Source organism: Phoca vitulina, unplaced genomic scaffold (genome assembly GCF_004348235.1).
Source record: "Phoca vitulina isolate PV1807 unplaced genomic scaffold, GSC_HSeal_1.0 scaffold14, whole genome shotgun sequence".
Lineage (NCBI taxonomy): Eukaryota > Metazoa > Chordata > Mammalia > Carnivora > Phocidae > Phoca > Phoca vitulina.
In genome coordinates, this window is record NW_022589717.1 from 42,714,804 (window position 1) to 42,737,324 (window position 22,521).

Here is a 22,521-nt window from a genome sequence, read left to right on the forward strand (position 1 = left end):
ACCATTTTATTCCAAATTTTATATCCATCAATTTTACATTTATTTATAGAAGAATGGCTACGATGGTGACAGGTGTAGCATGTAAATATCTAAACAATTGCTATATTGTTTAGACTACCAAAATTGCTCTGGGCACATTTACATATAAAATCCTACTGACACAGAGAAAACATGGAGGTTGCTCCACAATGATACAACTGGATGACCCAAACATAACTTTAAAAATATATATATGTGAATTCATCAAAGTACCTCCAAGGAGATGGTCTATTTATAAAAAATGAACAAAATGAAAATTTCACTTTCTTTAAATGGAAAAGAATTTCCATTTTGTCATTTCCAATGATAAAATAATTTTAAATGACATGACTTAATATTAAGTTCATGCCAAATATAATATGTAAAGCCACAATAATGAGAAGCTCCTGAGATCACATTTAATCATAAAATACAAATAAAATAAAATTTTTGTTTCATTCAATTATTACCTGCCATGTGTCAGGAATAAAATCCTGAACCCTGGGATCTGGATCTTTTCTCTCATCTCGTATCAAATAATGGCCCATGTATTGTAGTTGAAACCGAACTGGCCCAATGCCAATTGAGTATTTATCTGTTTTCTTCATGTCATCTCTTGCAACCTACATTATTTGAAAAGTCCATTTGGAAAGTGATTTTAAACTACATTATTTAGATAATTAAAATATATATTACTGAGTACTTTTTATGAGAAAAGGATTTTACCACCTTTTCAATTTTGTAATATTTATTGAAGAAGTTCTTTACCATCTAAATCATTATCTTAACTGTGAGTATATTGATAGACATCAAGATTTTCAAATATCCATTATGGTATCTGTAGCTACAATCTAATACATTTAAAAACAGCTGAACAATCACAACATAGCTTTTAAATTGTTTGCTAGAATTAAACACAGTATTAATTTTAAGGGTCTGCAGAAATTATCTGGCATTTAACCTGTTTGTTCAGACAAGCATTTGTATCAGTTTTCTAATTCTAGATTATTTCAAGTTTGGGCAGCTGAATTACTAGTAATGACTTTGAACGTAGGAGTAAATATTGTCAGTTGAAAAAAAGAAAAAATCTAGAAGAGGTGACTGTATTTGCAAGACACTTTATGTACACCCCATAATTATTCTATTAAAATGGAGCTATTCTGAAAATTACCTGGGTTGGATATAAAGAACTTGCCAATTCATCAAATCCTAAATACTTCAGGCATCTGGCTATGAGTTGCTGATCTGCCTCCTGCAAAAGTTCTGGGTATTTTTCCATCAAGGAATGGATCCTTTTCATCATTTGAACAGCTATATTTAAATCTTTTGTGGTTTCACCTTGGCAAATAATAAACAATATAATTTTTATAAAGACCATGAAAAATAATGTTAGATTACCCAAGATTAATCATCTAGACCAGCAATCTGACCTAATTAAATTCACTATCTTATTTAACATTAATAAAGGTTTTAGAATACAGAGGACTAGGTAAAATATAATTAAAGTGCAACTATACCCACTTCATCATTTCCATGGATAACTGGAAAGTAGCTGTGCAAATAATAGAGACAAAGAAAAGCCTTATAGTTCATGATAGAAATAAGATTGTTAGAGCTCAAGGTTGTATAAGTGTTCTGGGGAACAACAAATCTTTTCTCCACCTATTATTTTCATGCCTCCTCTACTATGGTCAAAGAAAAATATTTAGATGACTTTAAATATCTGGTTAAAATCTCTGCAAAATTTATTGAGTCCTACTGTTGACAATAGATAACTATTTGGTGTAATCATTGGAGGTTGCCAGTTCAATCAGTTTATTACAACTGCCAAATACAGACTTTGCTAATTCTTCTTCATTTCTGTATAGTTATATACATTCTTTTTATTCCTCCTCACTGCTAATCTTTCCATACTTGCCATGTTAGGGCTGTTTTTAATTCCAACTTTCTTCCAATAAACCTATATTTTAGCTATCTAAAAAATATTACCAAACACCCACTGAATGCTATAAGAGGCGACAAAAAAAATTTAATGTAGAATTCTTCCCCTCAGGAGAGTAAGCCACTTAATTCTGATCTTTCTTAGTAGCAGTCAACTGCAAATTCTGATACAACATCTTGTTTGGGGAGAAATATATAAGCCAAATCTTATGCTTCTCACTGTGACAGAATCCACAGTGAAAGGCTGACTGCTTTAGAGCAGATTGAAGTAAACAGAATGAGAGTGGGGAGGGGGGAGAAAAGAAGAACCTGGTGACCATGTGTTAAATGGATTTCAAGTGTGGGGATGCTCGAGACAGACAGATCAACTAGGTTTACTAGGAAGAATTGTCAGTTTGGAGCTCTTATGGCACATGATCATTTCACCTGTTATCAATTTACATATCTCTACCCAGGTTTATTTCCCCTTATCTTCGTCTTCCTGTCTCTTCTTTTTTATCCTACTATGTGTTATAGAAATTGCAAAGTAGAGCACACGGGAGCCACAGCAACATTTAGAAGAACTCAACATGGTCAGCGAACATAATCTTTAGTTTTACCCAGAAAGAAAATGTTTGCACTTCAGATCTCAAAAATGAGTGACAGATTCTCCCAGAGTGCCTCACCGGCTTTGCTGGTTCCCTTGACTATGCCCACAATTTTATAAGTAGTTATCCTTAAGCCTATCTTTGACTGATTTGATTTGAATTTGCTTAAGAATGTGCTGTATATTTGCTATTTTGAGATTTCATTGCTCACCAATAAAAGAAGTAATCCTTAGAGGAATTTTGTAAGGATAAAATCACATAATGCATCTAAGGCTTCTAACACAAACTTCCAGTTAATAAATGACAGTTATCATCATTACATCCTTTTATTAATTCTCCAATTCATCAAAACAAAAAATACAGAATCACACAACTTTACCTCTGCAATGTTCTTTCCATGCTTTCAAGCAGGCAGTTAAGGCTACCATTTCAGCTCGAAATTTCACTGAGTTACTTTTACATGATTTCAAAAACTCTTCCAGGTTCTTTATTCCAGAGTTTAAGTTTTCTTTCATTTCCTCCTCGATAGAAAATGACAGAACACTCCATTTTTTCTCCTCTTTCTCTTCTTCCTTAGCAAATAACCTCTTTTTATTCTCTCTAGTAATTATTTCAGCCTTGGTCTCCTGCCCAAAAAGGGGGGGGGGAAGCATATCATAAAACAAGTTGGAAATATTCCAAGATTAAATTTCATATATGAGACAATATTTTTAAGTGTATATTGGTTATTTTGACCATCATCCCATTCTTGAATAGGAACAATTTTTAGGTTCAGTATTTATTTCTTAAAATTAAAGCCTCTGTTAATTGAAAACTTATTACAATTAAATTTAATCACTATAAAGCCTCCGCAGATAATTTTGTAGATTTCTGAGTTGTATAGATTATAAATCAAAGAGTAAATTAATAAAATTGGAAACATCAGGCCACTGTTTTCTCATGTCTCCTGCATTGGTTCTTGCTGCTCTCTCTAGAATGGATTTTCCTCTTCCATTCTTCCATGGTCACCTCCCTGTCTCCTACTTGTCCTTCAAAATATTTCTTCCATGAAGCCTTTCCTAACTCCCAAGCCTAACTCATATATTCCTTCTCTGCCAGGGCATCTCTCTATCAAAGTACTCATTACACATACTGTAGTTATGATTTTACTTGTCATACCTCCGATCTAGATTAACTTCCTTGAAACAGGAATATGCTATAGTTGTCTGTATGTCTCAAGCACAAAACATTTAGCTTATAATATTTGATAAGTGAATGAGGAAAAGTGAAAGCACATGAAGGAAAGGAGTGGACAGAAAGGAACAACATAAATACAACTGATTTGCTTTATCTAGATAAGCTTTTCCAATTGACTTAAACTCAATATGGACCCTCTTTACTATACTTTTACCAATCTGATTTATTAATCTGCAAAAACAAATTAAAGAATTGTATTCACAAGAGAATTCTATAAACCTTCCACTATTCCGGTTAGTCATGAAATTAATATATAAATTTTGTCTACAATGAAGTCAATATTAGTTGTCTGCACTTTCTCAGTACTTAATTCTAATCAACATTATTTGAGGTTTCCCAATGTTTTAATCTGCCAAATGTACTGTTCTAGGTTAACTCAGCATGGTTCTTTCTCAATAAGACAAGGGTGACCTTGGCGCTTTGCCATGCACAATGCTTATTATATCCTGAATATGCAGACTTATTAAACGGTTGCTAGAAGAGCACATTTATATAGTGCTGAGAGTGTTTAACTCTAATGAGATAATTTATTTAATTTCTAATAATGTAAAAGAAAAAATGGGATTTTTTCAGTCTTCATACCTTATACTATGTAATGAGAATTTTTGCTGCAAACTTTCTATTTCATAACATCCCCCTTGAAAAAAAAAATAGAAACTTCTTTGTAGCCCTAAATGAAAATGGAAAAGTTGTAATTGGATGATTTCACCAACAATAAAATTGACTATGAAAATAAAAAGGAGGTTGTCACTACAAGGAGAAAAACAATGACCACCTACCTGGGCTCAGAAAGGCTGCTTTTTAGCTACTAAAGCAAAAGTGCCCATTTCTGCTTGGACTTTTTAAAAAATGTCAGCTTTACTGAGTTATTATGGAAAAATATAATTGTAAAATATTTAAAGTGCACATCATGGTGATTTGATATATGAATACATGTAGTTGAATTTCCCCCATTGGGTTAAGTAACCCATCCATTACCTCACACATTTATCTTCTTGGGGGGAGAAAACATTTAAAATCTACTCAATTAGCAAATTTCAATGATGCATTAGAGTGTTATCAACTACAGTCACTATATTTTACATTAGCTTCTCAGACACTATTCATAGCTGGAAGTTTGTACCTTTTTACCAACCTCTACCTATTGCCCCTACCCACCCAGTCTGTGGAAACCATTTTTCTACCCTCTGCTTCTATGAATTTGACTTTTTTTTAATTCCACATGTAAGTGATAACATGCAGTATTTATCTTTGTCTGGTTTACTTCACTCAGCATTGCCAGGTTATCCATGTTGTCACAAATGGCAGGAATTCCTTCTTATGGATAGATAATATTCCATTGTATATGTATATATCATATCATCTTTATTCATTCATCCATTGATAAATGTTTACACTGTTTCCCTATCTTGGCTATTATAAATAATGCTGCCATGAACATGTGAGTGCAGATAATCTCTTCCATAGCCTATTTTCATTTCCTTTGATAAATACCGAGAAGTGGATTGCTAGCTCCTATGGTAGTTCTATTTTTAATTTTTTGAGTAATCTCCATATTGTTTTCATAGTAGCTGCACATTTACATTTCCACACACAGTACATAAGGGTTCCCTTTTCTCCAAATCCTTGCCAACACTTGTTACGTCCTGTCTTTTTCATGACAGCCATTCTGACAGGTCTGAGATAATATCTCATTTGGTTTTGACTTGTATTGCCCTGATGACTGATGATGTTGAGTACCTTTCCATGTACCTGTTGGCCATTCATATATCTTCTTTGAAAAAAATTCTATTCAGTACTCAGTCCATTTTTAAAATCAGATTGTTTGGTTTTGGGGGGTTTTTTGCTATTAAGTGATATGACTTCTTTAAATATTTTAGATATTAATCCCTTATCAGTGTACGATTTGCAAATATCTTCTCCCATAGAGTAGACTGCTTTTTCATTTCATTGATGGTTTCCTTTGCTGTATGGAAGCTTTTTAGTTTGACGTAGTCTCACTTATTTATTTTTGCTTTTGTTAGCTTTGCTTTTGATGTCAAATCCAAAAAAAAAAAAAAAATTTCATAGCTAAGACCAATGCCAAGGTACTTACCCCTGTTTTCTTCTAGGAGTTCTGTGGTTTCAGGTCTTTTATTCAAGTCTTTATTTTGAGTTGATTTTTGTGTATGCTGTAAGGTAGGGTCTAGTTTCATTCTTTTGCAGGTGGCTGTCCAATTTTCCCAACACCATTTATTAAACTGTCTTTCCCCCCCATTGCATATTCTTGCCTTTTTCTTGAATTAAGTGTATATGTGTGTTTCTGGGCTCTTTATTCTGTTCCATTGATCTGTATATCTGTTTTTGTGCCAGTACCATACTGTTTTGATTACTACAGCTTTGTAGTATATCTTGAAATCTGAGATTACGATATTTCCAGTTTTGTTCATCTTTTTCAAGATTGCTTCGGCTATTCAGGGTATTTTGTGGTTCCATACAAATTTTAGGATTATTTGTTCTAGTTCTGTGAAAAATGTTGTTGGTAGTTTGATAGGGATTGCATTAAGATTGTAGATTGCTTTGGGTAGCATGGACATTTTGAGAATAATAATTCTTCCAATCCATGAGCACAGAATATCTTTCCATTTTTTTGTGTCACCTTCAATTTCTTTCATTGATGTTTTATAGTTTTCACAGTACAGGTCTTTCACCTCATTGGTAAAATTTATTTCTAGGTATTTTGATGCAATTGTAAATAGAATTGTTATCTTAATTTCTCTTTCTGCCAGTGTGTTATTTGTGGATAGAAGCACAACAGATTTCTGTACATTAATTTTATATCCTGCAACTTTACTGAATTCATTTATTAGTTCTAACATTTTTTTGGTGAAGTCTTTAGAGTTTTTTTATATATAATGTCATGTCAACAGCGAATAGTGAAAGTTTTACTACTTCCTTACCAATTTGGAGGCCTTGTATTTCTTTTTCTTGCCTAATTGCTCTGACTAGGGCTTCCAGTACCATTTTGAATATCAGTGGGCATCCTTGTCTTATTCCTGATCTTAGAGAAAATGCTTTCAGATTTTCACCTTTATCATTATATAATAACTTTCCTTATCTCTTAATACAGTCTTTGCCTTAAACTCTATTTTCTCTAATATAAATATAGCTACCCCTGCATTTTTTGGCTTCCATTTGCATGGAATATCTTTTTCCATCCCTTTACTTTCAGTCTGTGTGTGTCCTTAAAGCTGAATAAAGCTGAAGTGAGTCTCTTTTAGACAGCATATAGTAGGGTATTTTATTATTATTATTATTATTATTATTATTATTATTATTCACTCATCCCCTCTATGTCTTTTGATTGGAGAATTTAGTCCATTTACATTTAATTTAATTATTAATAGGTATTGACTTACTATGGCCATTAATTTTTTTCTGACTGATTTACAATTCCTTTGTTCTTCTCTTTTTCTCCTCCTTTGTGATTTGATAGCTTTCTGTAGTGGTATGCTTAGATTCCTTTTGCTGCTTTTAAAGTATGCAAATCAGTCTCTTTTAGGGAAAGACTGGGAATAAGCATTTCAGTCTGCTGCCTCTGTGCCCTGGGGGGGATAGTCAGGCTATAGTCTTGTGGGTCCTGTGGATGCAAGCTTTGTTGGCATTCAAAGCTAGATGTTATGAGGGGCCCTTTCTTCAGGTGGACCTCAAAAGTTGGGGTGCCAAACCAAAAATCTGGTCCCAATCCTTTCCTCCTGAGAGGAAAACTGAGGCTTGTGAGTTTTCTCCCAATTGTATGTCTCTGCACCAGGGATGGGGTTTATAGGGAGTGTATGTCTCAGCCTCTTCTACCTGTTTCATTGTGGGATTTTTCTCATTTGTCCAATGTATAGGAGTTATTTGTCCAGTTTCTGGATTGCTTTCAGAGAGAATTTTTCTGTATTTATCTGTAAATTCTGTATGTCTATGGGAGAAGATGAGTTCAGGAACCTCCTATATTGCCATCTTAAACCAGAAAAAAGAACTATATTTTTAATTTTATTTCAACATTTCTAAATCTAAGCCTTTAGTAACCTATTGTCTTATATTCTTTTTCAAATATATATACATTTTATTATGTATACAGGACCATATATAACCTTGTATATGGAGGTTAGACTTTCTTACCAAGTAAATAAAATAATCTAAGTGATCATATATAAAAAGAAAAAGCATAGCATGGAAAGAAACTACCAGAGGAATTGAACAAATAGCAACTTAAGAAAAGTCAATAAACAGTTTTAAAATTTGATAGAATTAATAGAACCTACATGTGCCTTTTTGTTCTTGGGTGCAATGAACTTATCCTTTGGCTTGACAGCTTGAGTTACAACAACTTTTGGAGAGACTGATTCTAATGATTTCCCATAAAATCGTTGAAAAACATGATACTTCTGCACAGACCTAAGATAATGAGGATCTCTAGATTTTTCTGAAAAAGAAAGACTTAAAATGTAAAACTACTATATTTTTTTCAACAGCATTCTCATTAATTCTTCATACCATCCCACCCACACATGTACTTTTTAGTTTGAAATAGTAATTTAGTAATTTAGATTTACCTTTGTTAAAGAGGGAATCAAGTCAGGCAAATTCTTGTCTATGGAGTAATTTCCTACCTTATTTAAAAGATGGAAGTGACAAAACACTCTTTCACTGCCTACCTCCTAAAGCAAATATCAGGATGCTATAAAGAATAACAGATTCTGTGTATTACCTCTGTTATTTGCCCTATGAATGAGTTTAAGAAGATAGAGGCAAAATCAAGAAGATATCCATCTTGGATATCCTGGCTTCTGGCACTGCTTGACAGAAAAATCCTTACTCTAAACCATAACCACAGAGCCAAGAGCTTGGCAGCTAAAAAACACTTTCACTATGGAAAAATCCAAAGACATAGGAAATCCCAACAATCAAGGTATGATTTACTTCCATACCCAAAGAAAACTACAATTAAGGGGATAATTAAGCTGGTTGATTTTTCTATGTCTGTATCTACATATATCAAATTAAACCATTTTGAGGGATATTAATGGTTAATCTAAAAGATCCCCTCACATCTTGCAGGATCTTAGTAGCTGTTTATGTAAGCAGGCTGATAAGTATGAGCGAGCTTACTATGCACACTCCTAGATTCTTCTGAAAGTAAGTTTTGTCAACTTGAAGAAGGGTGGAGGTGAGATAGGGGTAGACAAATATGGATGAAGACAAAGGATTAACTAAGGAGACAAGATCCCTAAATCAATCTCTGTTGATCTACTTTTAGTGGTTTCATGGGCCTCCTTTTGCAGTTCCAACCATCCTGAGAATGAAGGTATATAAAATACTGGCACTTGTTACACGTCATCAACTGGGTAGTGTGAAAGTAGCTGAAATTACTTGAAAGACTATTGCCTCAGTATTATGAACTTCAAGGAATACACAAATATCTTAAACTACACATCATATTTATTTAAAACAGTTTCATATTTTGTGGTGACAAATGCAGTATTGGTGCACTTCCTAGGACATCAGCATTTGTGCTCCTATGACTCAGTAAACAGAGTGGGACTTTTTCATTACCATCTTTACTGACATACATCTAAATATCTTGTAGACTATTATTATTCAAGAAATATAACTTGTGGCTCATGATATGATAACTTTTTATTACAAAATAAAAAGAATGAAATTGATTTTAATTTATTTCACCAGAGTCACATAACTCACCATTAAATTGACACTTCGTCCTGTCATAATCATCACTAAGGGGTCTGTGAGAATGCCAATGCACAAGTTCATCAAATTCCTTTTGTTTAACTAGTGAAGTTACAATAGGATCATCACTATGAGACAAAAAGAAACACATGCATATTTTAAATTTCATGCCTCTAAATAGAACACAGCACAGATTTCATTTTTTTAATATTTTAAAAAATCATAGCCACCTTTCCTCTTTCTATAATATGATGTGGGTGTTAGAATCCAAAAAGCAGTTTATTAGGTGCTTAAGAACGCAGAATCTACCCCACATCTCTAACAGTCCCATCAACATCAACAAATATTCATTAATTAAGCCACTAATTAACAACATCCAGCTGGAGTAATTTTACTCTAAGATTAAAACTATGTTGATTTTAACCTAGTTAAGATCAAAGACATTGATAAATTTGTTATTAAACTCATTATTTGTTACAAACACATATTGCACCTAATATACTCCATTTAATTTGTTGCATTTCATAGAATCTTTAATGAGTAAGTCATCCATTCCACCCATTTACTGAGACATTTTTGGTCTTATACCTCTTTAAGAAAGGCAAATCTGTCAAAAGGTCACCAACAAACTTATCAACCACTTCACATGACATTGAAATAAATCCCAAATTAGGAATGTTTTCCTTGGCGGTATCTGTAAACAAGTAAAAAAAAAATTAAGACAGTGTCAAATGTGAAACTTTCACATAGAAACATTACACATCATGTTCTAAAACCTTATATTCAAAAACATTTTTCATTGATTTTAATTACATTTATCAATTCCAGACCTTCCCATAAAGCTATTGCCCACATTAAAACATTTTGGAACATAGCAGAGTATGAAGAAATAGGCAGCATTTAGGGATGTTGGTAGGTAGGTAGAAAAATAACTGTTTCCTATTTTTAAATGTTTATTTCCTTCATTGTCCCTTATTACAAGGAATTTGAATATGGAACTCTCACTCAGAGACCTCCTACATAAATACTTTTATGGAAATGAAATGTTAAAAAAGTAGGGGAAAATATATGGATAATAATGAAATAATTTGATATCATTACAGTATTTTCTTACATCCTCCTTGATATTATATATATGTATACATATATATGTATCTGCACATATACACCTACATGTGATAGATACAATACATATCACACATATATCCTATATATAATAGTGGCTAATGAATGCCTTTTTATTTATATCTGGTTCATAATTCTAGGTAAGCTGCCATTGCTCTACCCATTATCCCCTTGGTGTTCACTGTTCCTGTGTTTGCCTGACACCTTCTTACTGCAGGTCTCTGCAACTCTCTGCCTGAGCACTTTTCTTCTTATAGCCATGTGAAGAAGGCCAGAAGTGCTAAGGATTCAATGCCCCAGAGATAGCCTCAGCCAAAAGTATGACAGGAGTTGCAGGTTAAATGCCCCATCTATCCTGCTCTTCAGGTAAGACATCTCTGAGGTGGTTTGTACAACATTCTAAGATTCCCAGTAAAATCTACCTGTAGTTGCCCACAGTGGAAACCTACTCATTAACATGTCCTACATTGGTTTTATTCTCTTCCTGATCTTACCTAACCACTCCCTTATTTGATCTTCAAACCCCTTATTTGATCTTCCTCAAGAGTCTTTGTCTGGTAGAACTTATCTGGACATAAGAGTATATATATTCTTCCCCATATTCTGAAAAATATATCGATACATCCCAAATTCCCATTAGATTTCCTTTTCACGTTCCTTAGGGGGATATTTTATTCTTCCTCAAATTCATCAAATGGAAATATCTTCCATGATACTATGATGATGGATAAATCAGTTTTTGTATTTCTTTTCTTAAGATTTTATTTTTATTTATTTATTTGTCAGAGAGAGAGAAAGAGAGCACAAGCAGGGGGGGAGCAGCAGGCAGAGGGAGAAGCAGACTCCCTGCTGAGCAAGGAGCCTGATGTGGGACTCAATCCCAGGACCCTGGGATCATGACCTGAGCTGAAGGCAGACGCTTAACCAACTGAACCACCCAGGAGTCCCAGTTTTTGTATTTCTAAAAATGTTTATATTACTTCTTCATTCTTAAATATTTTAAGAAACATATAATTTCACTATATTGATTTCTATCATTGTTATAGAGGAAGTCTATTATAGACTAATTTTTGTTCCTTTCTAGGTAATTTGTTAAGATACTCATTTTCTATATTCTATAATTATACTATATTGTATCCAGTGTGTGTATTTATCTGTGAGTGTGTATGTTCATATGTTTCATTTATCCCACTTGGGATTCATCATATATCCTAAATGTGCAAATTCTTGTCTTTCCTCAATCCAGGCAAATACCCAGCCATGATCTCTTCAAATATTGTCTAACCCACATTGGCTCATTCTTTCCTTCTGAATCTCCAAATGAATAGAAGGCTAGACTTCTTCATTATATCTTGTTTTTTGACATATCTTTTATATTGCTTCAGCTCTTATTTCTTTTGTTTGTTTTTTTAGTTTTTTTTGCAGATTTATTGAGATATAATTGACACATAAGCTTAAGGTGTATAACATGGTTATACACCTCATCTCTACTTTTAAGTGTAATTCTTTTGATGAATTTCTAGTTCACACATTCTCTTTAGCAATATCCAATCAGCTTTTTAACCTATCCATTGGCAATATTTTCATTGCTACAACTTTGATTACTTTAAAATATGAATGGTGTTTTATAGAATTTTGTAATTTTCTCATGTTTCAAATTTCATATTTTATTTCTTTGAGCATTTTAAATACACATATAGTATATTCTACTTTTGATAATTACAAAATATGAAGTTCTAGCTCTATAGCTTACAGTTTCTCTTAGATTATTTCCTCTACTTCTTTATAAATTCATATTTGTACTCGTATTTGGCAGAATATGAGTAAAACCTGTATCTTGTAAAACCAGGGTTTATGATATTTTTAATTTTTTTTTTAAAGATTTTATTTATTTTTTTGACAGAGAAAGACACAGTCAGAGAGGGAACACAAGCAGGGGGCGTGGGAGAGGGAGAAGCAGGCTTCCCGCGGAGCAAGGAGCCCGATGCGGGACTCGATCCCAGGACCCCGGGATCATGACCTGAGCCGAAGGCAGACGCCTAACCGACTGAGCCACTCCGGCGCCCCGATATTTTTAATTTTTATTTATTTATTTGTCAGAGAGAAAAAGAGAGAGCACAAGCAGGGGGAGTGGCAGGCAGGGGGAGAAGCAGGCTCCCTGCTGAGCAAGGAGCCCAATGTGGGACTCAATCCCAGGACCCTGGGATCATGACCTGAGCTGAAGGCAGACGCTTAACTGACTGAGTCACCCAGGCGTTCCCAGGGTTTATGATGTTTTTCCTCTACAAAGAATGTACTAGATTCTTCTGATCACTTGAAGCTAATTTTCTGGCTTAGAGTTGTCTTGACACTACTAAGAATAACTGAAACCCCAGATTCTTGGGAGGATGGGCCTATAATTGGAAATCATCAGAGTAATTCATTTTGTATTAGCCAGAGATCCATCTCTCCCTTTATTTTTGGCTCCTGGAATTGCACTTCTATTGTTTTGAGCTTAGCTATGATAATACAAAAAGATGTTTGGTGTGTCTTACCAGCATTTCAATTGTTTCCCAAAAGAGATTTTTCCCCTAACCTATACTGCCATATTGATAGAAATTGATAGAAACAGAAGTCACATATATCTGGCTTTTTTTTTAATTGGCAACAACATTAGCTACAAGCAAAACATATAACTCTTCAAAATTATAGTCATAGCATATTATCCCAATGATATAGCAAAAGGTAATCTTATTTTTATTTATTATTATTTATTTATTATTTATTATTTAAATGCATAGTGCCAGAAAATTATTTAGATATACAGCATTTAATTAGTAGTGTTTTCAAAAAAATTTCCAGAGATCTGAACTGTTATTTCAAATTAATTTAGAGATTTATTACCTTTGATTGGTGATGGATTCTTTTCAAGAAAAGAAAGTTTTGTTGTTCTCAGAGGAAATGGCTTTCCAACAGCAAACTTTCTGACCAACTTTGACACAGTATTCCAGAGATGTTCATAATCTTTCATAATGACATCTCCCAAATTCAAATGTAGGCCTATATAATAGTTAAAAGTACTAAATATTAAAAGTCATTCCTATATATACAGAAGCGTGCACTTTGACTACATTCATAGAGTTCTGAAATATTTGTCAAAGAGTGAAATTTTCAGTGAGTTCCACTCTGCACCTAAATGAATAAATTACAGCTATCATAACAGTATAATAGATTATGAATATCTATTTTATAAAGTAAAAAAAAGGTTATGACACATATAACTTTACAACCAATAAAACTGAATATAACTTATTTTTCAGAGATAAGAAAATTTGTAGAAAGTTGCTAAATTTATATGTAGCTAACTCATTCCAATATTTGCAATGTGTAGGAACCAAATTCTAGAGGTCAAAGAAGCTTCAAGAATACTCAATGAGTTATGGCTCTCTTAAAACATGTTTTTTTTCTTTGACTATTAAGAAACAGCAGAAAATTTATTCTAACAAAATAATTCAAAGAAAGAAAAACAAATTACATATAACATATAAATCAGCTTTGTCTTTGGAAAAAAATTAAAATTTCCTAAATATCTCATAGTAGTGGGATGATTACCTTGATTAGAGTAAATATTTTTAAAAATGTAATGCATATATATATTTTTTTAATATTTTTATTTATTTATTTGAGAGAGAGAATGAGAGAGAGAGAGCATGAGAGGGGGGAGGGTCAGAGGGAGAAGCAGACTCCCTGCCGAGCAGGGAGCCCAATGTGGGACTCGATCCCGGGACTCCAGGATCATGACCTGAGCCGAAGGCAGTTGCTTAAACAACTGAGCCACCCAGGCGTCCCAAGTAATGCATATATTTAAATGAAAATTTCAACTATTAAAATTATCTAGAAATGCCAAATACCCAAACACATATTTTTTGAGAATACTTGAGTATACTAAGTTAAAAATGTTTTAAAATATAACACTCACTCTGACTGCAACTAAATAAAACTTATATACATGTATAAACAAAGATTGAAAGGAAAATAATTGCTATGTTATATGTTGGACATAAAAAAATGATTTTGAAGTTTTAAAGACTGTATAATGTTTATCTCTGGATGAAAGTACAATTATTATAATATACTAAGGTGGTACCTTCAACATTTTCATTTTCATAGTAAAAAGCAATATTCTTCAACAAAAGTTCATCACTTAAGTCCGAAAGGTGAATTAAATTCAGATTCCAAAACTCACAAATGTTTATATTACTTAGGATGAAATATTCACACCACTTTTTCTGAAAATTAGATATAAAACCAAGTCATTGACAATTGTTATATTAACAATAAACTATAATACAACTTCAAATGCATCAATAAACCAATGAAAGGCAAGTTGGCAAGGCTATTCCAATTCTTATTAATGTAAGTCCTTTCAGGCTGGATAATGATGAATGCTTTATATCGTAAAAGGTTAGATCATAAAATAAAACCAAACTGGCCAAAAAATTAATTCAGCATAATTCTTTATTCTGAATCATAGAAATCTGTGTTTGACTCAATACAATTTTTTTCTCACACAAATTCACAGATGTAGTCCCAATGCTACAGAAATACTTTTGTTTTCAAATGTGCCTCTGTTCTTTACTGAGGTTTTAATGTTTTCCGAGTCTACTTTCAGGTCAAAAGAGGATTTAAGAAATAGTATTTGATTGTTTAGGGGTCTAGAAGATGCTGAATCCTTCAAACTCAAAGATTCCCTTCCACCTACATTGGTGTGCACCTGCTGAATTTATAATAGTGAGGCTACCTTCATGCCTAACACAGAATGTCTTCATGCCTAACACAGACAGAATGTCTTCACTGGCCACACTTAGTTCAGAGTTGAGTAGACATGAGTAAACAACCTTAGCGAGTGAGAGCTTAGTCATCTTTTCAGTCAATGATAGTGTTTGGGGAATTAAGTTCAGTGGGGGGAAACCGAGGCTTCTCTGCTCCACACTCCCTCAATGATAAAACCAAATGCTTTCCAAATGTGAACAATTTATTTATCTATATTGATATGGAAATAGAACCCAGAATTATCCAACACAAATATAACATGGGTAAGCTGCATATTTTATTCTAAACTTCCAGAAGTCACATTTTTTTTAAAAACAAGCAAAATTTTATCTTATTTAACTCAACATATCCAAAGTATTATCATTTCAACGTGTAATCAATATAAAAATTTTAACAGAGTAGTTTACATGTTTTTCATGCTAGTTTTTTTTTTTTAATCTGGTGTTTGTTTTAAGTTTAGAACATATCTCATTTCAGACTACTACATTCCACTTGTGGCTATGGGCTACTGTTTTGGACAACATAGCTCTAAACAGATGTTAGGGAGATTGCCCAAGATTCATGAAAAGTCATAAATATCAAGGTAAGATCCTCCTACCTACAGTGTAGTTTTAACTACAATAAAATACTAAAGAGCTCTCCACAGAGCCATAGAACAGTGGTTCTCCAACTTCAGCAGGAGCCTCACCTGGAAAGATTGTCAAATAAAACACAGATTGCTAGGCATCATCCCAAGATTGATTCAGTAGCTATGCGATGGAGCCTAAGAATTTGCATTTCTAACAAGCTCCCAGGTGATGCTGATGCTGTTGGTCAAGAGAACCATACTTGGAGAACCACTGCCATGTAAGGTTCTCCCCATCCAATCCTTTCCCATAATACCACTGAGTAAACAAATGGTAATATGTGAATATAGTACAGCAAACATTCCTCATTTTATTAACTTCAATTAAGAAGTGCCTCCATATGGTCTCCAAGTGTCACTATTTGAGTAAACAGGAAACTCTCCTTTCAAAGTTTGCTTAGTTGCTTTCTCCAGAGACCTCAGAATATGCCTTTTATTGTAAAAATTTCAGAGGCTACCTGAATTTACACTTCCAGCTACTGGGTGCTACCAAAATGAAGCATGGAGTATAGAAAAGACCAGAGGGGTGCTTGACTATGGGATAATCAGCTGTTTCCCCTTATCAAGGGAGCAGAGGATGGTGGGAAGGGCACAGATTTAGAAGCTGGACAGAAATGAAATTATCTCCCACCTTGATCATTTATTAGTTGTGTTAATGGGCCACTTAGGCTTTCTGAACCCAAGTTTTTCAACTGTAAAATGAGGACATAAGAGGAGTATTGTTATGTCTTTATGAGGTAATATAGGTAAAGTACACACATAAAACTGGTGCAAAATAACTAGCAGCTATTTCTATCATGTCCGCAATCCATGCCATCCTAATTGAAGAATGATGTTTTCTATCAGCTAAAACCACAATGTCTTGCAGAACCATCTTAGAACATTCCATAATTTAGAAAAACTTTGTAATATCCTTTCACCTAATTACTACTGTCCATAAAAATTGTTTATAAAACTCTTTATAAATGAAAACTATACATACAGAGCATTCATCTAAATCTGTAAATCAATACTACATTACATTCATACCATTCAGTAACTGAGTATATGTAATTCAACCTACAAAAAGTTGACAAAAAATCAAATATTACCTGAGAAATAACTTTACAACAAAACTCGTAGCACAATAATATTGATGTTATAATGCATTATTTCAATATCTGACATGTCATATCAATAGGTTTAATGTATTAGTCTGACATGACTTTTATTGAAATGTCTAAAGTAAATTTAGGGGTGCCTAGGTGGCTTAGTCCGTTAAGCATCTGCCTTTGGCTCAGGTCATGATCTCAGGGTCCTGGGATCAAGCCTTGTCTCCAGCTACCCTGCTCAGCAGGGAGTCTGTGTCTCCCTCTCCCCTCTCTCATTGTCCCTCTCCCCGCTCATGCATGCACTCTCTCTCTTTCTTTCTCTCTCAAATAAATAAATAAAATCTTCAAAATTAAATAAATAAAGTAAACTAAAAGGAGCTGGAAATACAGTCTTCCTGTTCCTTTAATTAACCATAGTCAGCCTCTTCCTAACAGACTATCAAAATGCCTAGAGGAAAGTTCCCCAATGGGATTTGAGATATAGGAAAATATTTTCTCCCCCAAACATCAGCACAACCACATGGTATTTTGTATACCACATCATAAAACCTTTTACACTTCTGTTAGAGCAGTTGTAAATGCTCACAAATATAAACCTAGATACACAATCAATGTATTTTTCTGTTTCTGAACTTTGTTGATCCTACGTACACATTATGCTATTTCAGTAAATATAATGTAAGCACTACAAAGTAAAATCAGTCCAATTCAATTACTTCCTAGTCACACTCAGATCAAGTCTCTTCATGAGTCCCCCATGCCAGGCTTTGACAAGAGTGCTTATACACTTGTGGTTAAAAAAAAAAAAAGTGTGTATAAAAAGATTTATACATTTTGGTAAAAAACGGTGCCCACCATTCAGTATGGCTATCTCCATTTATACCTCACTCCAGTATTCTACACAGGCAATAAACCCAGGTCCCTTGAATAGAGATTAAATGGTCAGTGGCTGTGGAGTGGCTTCCATTTGGTTCCATAGAGCTCATAGTCTACTGAAATACAGTCCTCAGATTTAAAGGGGTCTTTTCCATGTCATTTCCCACTTATCCGCTCATCTGGCTTTTGAGAATTCTGTAAAGACTAGCAGCTTCCCCTTCCCTCTCAATCAACTAGCATGACTCCTTTAGAGCCTACAAGAACTTTCAGACCCTCCTTCAGGAAGTACAGGGACCGTTTCCCACATTTTCATGGATAGACACAACATTGCATTTTCCAGTCCAATTCCCTGGCACATATAGCCACAGGTATCCTACATGAGACTAGCTATCTCCCAGTCTGTGTCCTGAAAACTAAATCACAGGTTCTCTCTATGCACAGACCTCTGAAACTTTAGGGGGATTCTATCATGCCCTTCCCACCCCACTCATGGTGACTTCATTTATTCTCCAATTCTCTCCCCTCCTCAATTCACGGACACTTTATGAGGGAGGTACAATGTGGACAGAAAAAGGTGATTGTCTTTTTCAATAATATTTGTTATATATAGATCAATATTATTCTTTCAAAGGGCAGGAAATTTGACTTTTTTTTCCCAATCCCTAAAGTAAGGGCACATGCCAGTCCAACCAGAAGTTGGGGTTGTAAGGAGGGAGGTCATGCAGAAAAGATCTTATCACAGGAGTTTTTTACCTGATAGAATTTAGGGAGTTCATGAACTAGATTAGAAAATTATATTTTTATTTTTGCTAACTTGTAGCAAAAATGTATATTTTCAATAATAAACCCAGATGATATGTCATATTCCTATGCCATAGCTGGGATTTGGCACCAGTAGAAATAACATATTTTTACATTACATTGCAAGTGCTACAAACATCTAGAGATACTGTTTATACTTATCATACATTGAAAGTATGGTAGTTATTTGATTGTCTAATGTAGTAATGAGGTAATACATATATTACCACATCACAAATGTATGTTTTAATATTTTAATAACTATTTCAATATAACTGATACCCTTGTAATCCTAAGTATCTTATTTTATGCATTTATATTATCCTGAAAAAGGGAGAATTCCCTTCAAAGAATTCATCAGACAGCCATAGGGGACCCTAGGGAAAAAAAGGGTAAGAAACCCTAAATGATTCTTCTCAGGTCATTCTGACACACTTGTTTGCTGAGAATGGGAAAGTGAGCAAATAGAGACTTGGATGCAATTTCTGATTCTTCCCCAATAACATTACTTCCCTTGCAGTTTTAACAGCTAAAAGCTGCTCATCCTTCCACACACAGTTTTACCTCAGGATTATGAAGTAGAGGTGGTAGCCTCATCAATCACCAACTCATCATTTCCAAACTATTTTTTACACTATTCTATAAAATTCAGCCTTCCATCTGTCTGTACTATTCAAAAGTCCTCCCTATCATGTTCATTTAGCAAATTCCTTGCTCACTTCCCCTCACTTAATGATTTTTTTCACGCCTGGCTCACATTCTTCCTCTGCCTCTCTCTTAACAACACCATGTATAGCTTTAACCTCCAAGCAGACAATTATTGCAACATTTCTTGAATTTCTTATATCCAGTGACTCCCTCACCACTCTATCCATTTCACATTCTCATGGACACACCCATGACCTTGTCATCACCAAAACTTACCCTCCCTCTCTGTCCTGGTTTGCACTTCCCCTAGAAGCAGACCTTGAGACTCAACTTCAAGTAATAAAGTTTATTTGGGAATGATCACAAGAAACACCAGCCAGGGAATGCAGAAGTAAGACAGGAAAGAAAAGAAACCAATAAAGGATACATTATCCAATCCATGACCACTGGGGACAACTGGAACTTAATTCCACTGGGGAATTCTAGGAGACAGTGTAGAATACATTTCAGTATTTATTTCAACTTACATACAAGGAAGCTGGGGTCTTCATCCACCAATTCCTCATCTATCATTGGTGGAGGTCATGAGAATTAACACCCAGCATTTCAGATCAAGCAAATAAATCCTTCAGGCGGAGAGTTGCAGACATTTATAGTAAGATGGAAAAATAAGTGAATGGGAGACATAGACAAGGAAATAATAAGTGTATGCCACCCTCCCTGATGAATAATTCCTTACTCCCACCTGTTGACCCATCCCTCTAACTTTGTATAATGATCATTCACACCTCTTTATTGATCATATCAGGACCTCAGTTCTGGATAGGCCCTACAGTAGAGTCCACTTGGTTTATCTCCATGAAACTTTGTTTTCTAGTCTATCATTTTTACCATCTTCTTGCAAGGATACTAAAATCTCTTTTCTTTTTTTCCTTTTTTCTTTTCCATAAAACTATATAGATCCACTAATAGCTTTTCTGTGCCTAAATTATCTTGTCCCTTTTTTTTCATACCATCCAATCAGTTGCTTCCCTTGTGCTTATGGCCATGTTGCTGAGACTACTAGAAAAAGAAAATCATACAATAACGCATATTGATGCCACTATAATTGTTTTGTCAAAAACTTCAAATTAGCTTTCAAAAGTGCTGGGCAGGACAGCATTATTGTTTCTCAATATAGTTTACTCCCCTAAGATCCCCAATAAATATTTCCAAAATATTTCATTGTTCTTAAACTTCTGGGCTTGTTTCCTCGCCACAACACTCAGCATGACTTTGTCTCCTACTTCACAAAGAAAATTAAACTAGCATATAGGAACAAAGTTATCTTACAACTTCCATAACAGCCAATGTTGCACTATTCTTTCTTTATTCTTTCCTGTGAGAATGGCAATATCACTCCCTCTATATAAGAACATACTTTAGACCCCATCCCTCTCACCTTACTTTCCCTGTATTTTCACCCTATCCTCTCTCTTAATTTAAACATGCTCAGTCTTTGCCATTTTAAAAATATTCCTAATTGACCCACTTTCCTATCCCATTTTATCCTGAGTCACTTCCCTTATTCTCAACTCCTTACATATAAACTTCGCCTCACCTTTATTTTCTCTCTTCCACTCACTACTGAATCCACTCTACCATAGATTTTTGCTTCTAGCCTCTCCATTAATATTTTTCTTTTTTAAAAATATTTTTTAAATATTTCTCTTAATTACAATCAACAGTGAGTCTTATGCCATTAAACCCAAAGTACTATTTTCAGTCCTCAACCTCCTATAGTTCTCCATGGCATTTGGTACTATTAACCCACCTTTTGAAAAGCCCAGATCCTTTGACCTTCACAATAATCCATTCTCTTAGCTTTACACTCTATTCATCTAAGTAGCTCCTTCTCAGTGTCCTTTGCCAGTGTCTCAATCTATTCCTAACCATTTAATATTGGAGGATCTCAGGTCTCTGTCCTAGGCCCTCTTGTCTTTCCCAAAATAATCTTATCCACTGCCATGGCATCAATTAACATCCATAGGCTAGTGATTCCCAAATCTTGATCACCAATGCATTCTACTCTGCTAAGCTCCAAACCAGTATTTCAAATTGCTTAATAGATATCTCCATTTGGGTATTTCATTGGCATCTCAAACTCAGTATTTCCAAAACTGAACTTGTGATCTTCCTCTGCAATTACAGTTCATACAATGACATCAACCCTACAAATGCTCCAGCCAGAGACCTAGAGTCAGTTGACTCCTCCCTTTCCCTCATGCCCACACTTAACTTGTTAAATGATTGTTGAAATTGCCTATTGCCATTCATCCTTACTTACCATTTCCTTAGTCCCTAATATAACTAACACTTACATGAACTGAGGTAACAGTCACCTAACTGGTTTCCCTAAATCCAGTTTTGTCTCTACAATGCACTCTCTGCATTGCAAGCCAAAGAAAAAAAAAATTTAATGAAAGTGCCATTCATCTGCCTGAAATCATTCAGTTGGTTCTCATTGTACTTATGATCAAGTTAAATCTCCATTCTCTTTACAGGATTTATACGGTCCTATATGATTTGTCTCTTATCCATCTCTTCAGCTTTATCACTTTCCCATATTCTTTCTATTCGTTACACAAGTTGTATTCCAGTTCCTTGATCATGTCATTCTCATGGTGACCCCACATGCTGTTTCATCTCCTAGCATCCAGTGTTCATCCTCTCTCCAACTTGCAAATCCTTCAAGATTTACATTACTTCACTTCTCTTCATCTCTTAAAAGAAGCCACCTTTTTCTAACTGAATTGGATCTTTTTATTATCAGACTCTAAAGTATCCTGTAGTTCCTCCTTAATATTAATTTTAAAAATTCAACACCTATCTTCCTGCAAAATGTAGCTCTATGAATGTGGTGGGGTGAGATGGGTAAATATATTTTCTCACTGTATCCCCAGTGACTCATACAATGCATATACATTAGATAAATATTTGTGGACTAGCTTACTAATTGATTGGTTCTAAAATACTTTCTTCTTTTTTTTTAAAGATTTTATTTATT

General features: G+C 34.2%; 1 protein-coding gene across 12 annotated transcripts in view; it reads right to left on the reverse strand.

Moving 5' to 3' along the window:
* Positions 1-22,521, reverse strand: part of LOC116637607 (probable ATP-dependent RNA helicase DDX60) — a 110,808-nt gene that overhangs the window by 65,987 nt on the left and 22,300 nt on the right. For all 12 annotated transcript variants that reach the window (XM_032413163.1, XM_032413165.1, XM_032413164.1 and 9 more), the window contains 8 exons: positions 14,749-14,890; positions 13,506-13,661; positions 10,086-10,191; positions 9,510-9,625; positions 8,072-8,232; positions 2,926-3,172; positions 1,190-1,356; positions 489-641 (listed from right to left, as the gene is read on the reverse strand). In XM_032413163.1, the coding sequence (XP_032269054.1) occupies positions 489-641; positions 1,190-1,356; positions 2,926-3,172; positions 8,072-8,232; positions 9,510-9,625; positions 10,086-10,191; positions 13,506-13,661; positions 14,749-14,890 (1,248 nt within the window). The remainder of the gene's footprint in view (positions 1-488; positions 642-1,189; positions 1,357-2,925; positions 3,173-8,071; positions 8,233-9,509; positions 9,626-10,085; positions 10,192-13,505; positions 13,662-14,748; positions 14,891-22,521) is intronic.